This window comes from Medicago sativa, chromosome 5 (genome assembly GCF_051527215.1).
Source record: "Medicago sativa cultivar Bolivia chromosome 5, Bolivia_mono, whole genome shotgun sequence".
In the NCBI taxonomy this organism is placed as follows: domain Eukaryota; kingdom Viridiplantae; phylum Streptophyta; class Magnoliopsida; order Fabales; family Fabaceae; genus Medicago; species Medicago sativa.
In genome coordinates, this window is record NC_140753.1 from 40,393,027 (window position 1) to 40,397,514 (window position 4,488).

Sequence of the window (4,488 nt, forward strand, 5' to 3'; positions counted from 1 at the left end):
TATTTTTTATGAAAAGGTGTCATTTCAAATATGTTTCTATTCATTGGTAACTCTTTCTAAAAAATAGTATTGCTTCATAAACATCTTTTTGGCCTCTATAAATTCAATTGAGAATCAAAACAATTTACACACAACAACTTTCATTATCTCAATTGACATTTTCAATATCACTTGCTTTTAAACTTTCATTCAAATTGTTTGGAAAACTTTGCATACATTTTAACATTTATTAAAAAGTTTTCTGAGCACTAAGTCCATTTGTTAGAGTGATATTGATAAAGATATACAACCATACATTTGTTATTCTTCAATTACTTTGTTGTAAAGTTTCTTGCCATTGTTGGTGAGAATTATTGTTTAAGATAGTGGGGGTGCTATCTTGTGATTGTTGTAAAAGGTTCTTTGATTCGGGAAGATTCAAAGTCCACCAAAAGTGTTTGGTGTTTGTGTTGTAATCAAGAGAGAGGGTTTCTTTCTTGTGTTTATGTTAGAAAGATTGTTAGGGGGTCTTGGGGTGAGATTGCTTGTAACAAAGATTCTAACATAGTGAATTCCTTCGCGGGGTGTGAAGGGAGTGGACTGACCCTAAGGTTTAGAGGGGAACCACTATAAACTCTCTTGTGTCTTTTCTTCTTCCCTTACTCTTTTATTTTTCCGCATTTATACCTTCATCATTATTTACCGGAAAAATTATCACGAACGCTAAACTCTGAAAAATTAACCAATATTCCTAGAAACCTAATTCACCCCCCTCTTAGGTTACAATCTGAACTTACAATTGGTATCAGAGCAAGAGTAAAGATAACTTGCTTCTTTGATCCAGAAAATGGCTTCCGCTAAACCATTTCTAGCAGAAGGTCCTAATTCAAATCGACCACCATGTTTCACCGGAGATCATTATGATTTCTGGAAAATTAGGATGACAACGTATCTAGAAGCCCAAGGTGAAGAAATTTGGGATGCTGTCCAAAATGGTCCTTATGTTCCCACTACAACTGTGAATGGTGTGACTAGTATCAAACCACAAACATCATGGGATGATGGTGACCGGAAAAAAATGTTATTTGACAAAAAGGCAAAGAACATTCTTCAATCCTCTCTTGGGATGGATGAGTTTTTCAGAATTTCTAACTGCAAAACGGCCAAAGAAATCTGGGACACTTTGGAAACAACACATGAAGGAACGGACGAAGTAAAACGTTCCAGATTGAATACCCTCTCACAAGAGTACGAGATGTTTAGAATGCAACCAGGAGAAAAGATTCTAGACATGCAGAAGAGATTTTCACATCTTATCAATCATCTTGCAGCCCTTGGAAAAACCTTGTCCAACAATGAAATAAACTTGAAGATTCTCAGGTCACTAACAAGGGAATGGCAACCAAAAGTAACAGCCATATCTGAAAAGAAAAGTCTTTCAAACATGTCGTTGGCAGCACTTTTCGGAAAATTACAAGAGCATGAAATTGAACTTGCAAGACTAGAACAACATGAAGAAGGAGTAAAGAAACATAAGAATATTTCATTGAAGGCAGAATCCAGCGTTCTCCAACAAGATGATAGCACCGATGATGATGAAAACATCATTGTTCTTGTGAAGAAATTAGGAAAATTCCTCCAAAAGGATAAAAACTTTAAATTTGGAAATAAAAGAAAATTTCACAAGAAGAACGATGTTTCTACATCAAGTCAAAGTTTCACATGCTTTGAATGTGATAAAGAGGGACATGTGAAGGCAGACTGTCCAACCCTTGCAAAGAAGAATAGCCTTAAGGGAAAGAAAGAATTCAAGCCAAGAAGGGCCTACATTGCATGGGATGACAATGATATAAGTTCATCTTCAGAATCAGAGGATGACGAATATGCAAATTTAACATTAATGGTGTCACACCACTCTGATGATGAACAAGAGGTAAGTGATTCTGAATTAAATTTTAAACCTTCTTATGAAGAATTACAAAATGCATTTGATGAATTGTTTGAAGAATTCATTAATCTTTCTAAAACTTGTGCAAAGAAAAAGAAAGAAAATGTATCTCTAGAAAGAAAAGCTTTTGATGCACAAGAAGAATTAGAAAAGGTTAAAAGTTCTTCATGTACTAAATGTAAAGAAAATGAAACAAAAATTGTTGAATTAAATCAAGTGATAAAAAAATTTGAAAAAGGTCACAATGGTTTGGAAGATGTGCTTAGTAAACAAAGATATTCCAACAACAAATCCGGGCTTGGTTTTTCTAAATTTGATAAACCAAACACCAATAAAACGGTCTTTGTTAATGCAAGCACAAATTCCAACAAGTCAGAAACCAAGGAAATGGATGTTGTTAATTCTTCTAAGGATGTGAATCAAAGAATTAATTCTAAAAGAAGACATTATTCTAACAATTCTTTTAAGAAAAATAATTCAAATGTTAAGAATAATTTCTCCAAAGGAAATAATTTTGGTTCACATCTTCTTAATTTAACATGTTTTTATTGCAATATAAAAGGGCATACTCCAAATACTTGCTACATAAGAAACTTTGGCGTTCCTTATGGTGAATTTATTTGGGTAAGGAAAGATATTAACCCACAAGGACCCAAAGAAAAATGGGTACCTAGAAAGTACTATTAATTGTCTTGTAGGTACTTGAAGACCATATGCTAATCTTGTCAAATTAAGATTGGTTTTTCAAGATACAAAACCATATGATATGATATGATTAAGATGGTTTGAGAAAGATTGACACTTTGATGATGCTTTTGGAATTTATTTGAACTCTTTATCATGTTCTTATTTATTCATGACTACGGTGAAAGGTACACATATAATTATCTTGGAAATTATGTGCATAGATGATAGTTGTTTCTTTGGACTTTGAAAATAAGTTTTATATGAATTGGAAATCATCTTCATGAATGCACGTGCCATTTTATACATACAAAGTTTTAAGATTTAAAATTTTGGTAGTTAAAAGGTAATGCATTCAGAGAAACTATTATGTATTATATTAGTCAGAAAAAATGTAAAATGATTTATTGGAGGAAGTAAACTCGTATGTTTGGTCGCTAAAAATTTTGTAACTAAATTAATATGTTCCAATTTTAAAGCGTGTGAGTATGTTACTTTGTTATAAAAGTAGTGACTATAAATTGTCATATATCACAAGTGCATGCTTTAAAGATAATATTGTTGAGTGCAAGGACATATTATATTTAGTGTTAATGATTTCATATCATATGTGCAAAATAATGTGAAGGATTGAATATTCATTGTGAAGAAGATCCATTATTTTTACATAAAATTTATTATTTCCCTATATTTCGACCCTTTGGATTTTACCTTTTTTTTTTTCCTTCTTTTTGATGATGTCAAAAGGGGGAGAAAGTGTATGTTTGTGTTTTGTGTTTAAATTATTTCAGGTTATCCAATTGCAAAACAAAGGGGGAGATATACAAGATAGGGAGAGTTTCGTTGAGCAAACATTGTTAAAAGGATATGGTTTGTCATCATCAAAAAGGGGGAGATTGTGAAGAAGATTTCCTTCTTAGACTTGGCTGGGTTTTGATGATAACAAACCCACATCACAAAAGAAGAAAAACTATATGGAGGCTCAAGTTGAAGAATGAAGACAATGTGATTTAGGCTTCATAGTTATATTTCTGTAAGTATGGTCCTTATCTTTGATTTATCATTCTTAACTTATGGAACAACTTAGAATGCTCAGAAAATAATTATAAACATTTTTTCTAAGTCTCCATATGAAGCAATGCTAAAACTCTCATGAAAATAAATCATACACTCACAATTATTTTCATAGAAATGTGATTTTGCATGGAAATATTTTTAACATGAAAAGCCATAGTTTATTATGAAAATTGCATTATTATTTTGAACATAAAAATATCTTTAGCATGCAATTGATTTGGTCTATATTTTTTTAATAATATAGCTACAAAGATTTATGGCATTTATACATCCAAGTTGACCAAACTTTATTTTAAATTGATTTTTATTTCTCTGAACAATTAATAGTGCATTGTATCCTTTGGCAATTAATTTTGTTACGTTGCCAAATTTTACTACAATGCTTAATTGCTTTTAAAATCTTGCATTTTAATTGTATAGCCTGCATGTGAACATGATTTCATAATGGCATTCTTTTTTGAAAAATTAAGTTGAAATGCCAACGGCCACATTTTTCCAACGGCTAAACCATAATTTATAATTGTTAAATCATGTTTCTCAAAATAGCCTAATTAATCAATGTGTGGCAACGGCTGGTTTTCATTCTTGCACGGCTATTTTTTTTCTATATTTTTTAAAATGCATTTCATACTATTTTTTATTGAAAGGTGTCATTTCAAATATGTTTCTATTCATTGGTAACTCTTTCTAAAAAATAGTATTGCTTCATAAACATCTTTTTGGCCTCTATAAATTCAATTGAGAATCAAAACAATTTACACACAACAACTTTCATTATCTCAATTGACATTTTCAATATC

At 31.2% G+C, this 4,488-nt stretch overlaps 1 protein-coding gene across 1 annotated transcript; it reads left to right on the forward strand.

The window, feature by feature from the left end:
- Nucleotides 1-208: 208 nt before the first annotated feature.
- On the forward strand, nt 209-4,119 carry LOC146922111 (uncharacterized). Its single transcript, XM_085711462.1, has 3 exons — nt 209-1,912; nt 3,403-3,481; nt 4,109-4,119. The coding sequence occupies exons 1-3, from the start codon at nt 827-829 to the stop codon at nt 4,117-4,119; spliced, it is 1,176 nt and encodes a 391-aa protein (XP_085567588.1). The 5' UTR covers nt 209-826.
- Nucleotides 4,120-4,488: the final 369 nt, after the last annotated feature.

What these genes read in the sequence shown, in the direction of transcription:
- LOC146922111 (XM_085711462.1), top strand. Translation starts at nt 827, where the DNA reads ATGGCTTCCGCTAAACCATTTCTAGCAGAAGGTCCTAATTCAAATCGA. An exon ending in ACTCTGATGATGAACAAGAG is followed by an intron (nt 1,913 to 3,402) that starts GTAAGTGATTCT and finishes AAATTATTTCAG; the next exon opens with GTTATCCAATTGCAAAACAA.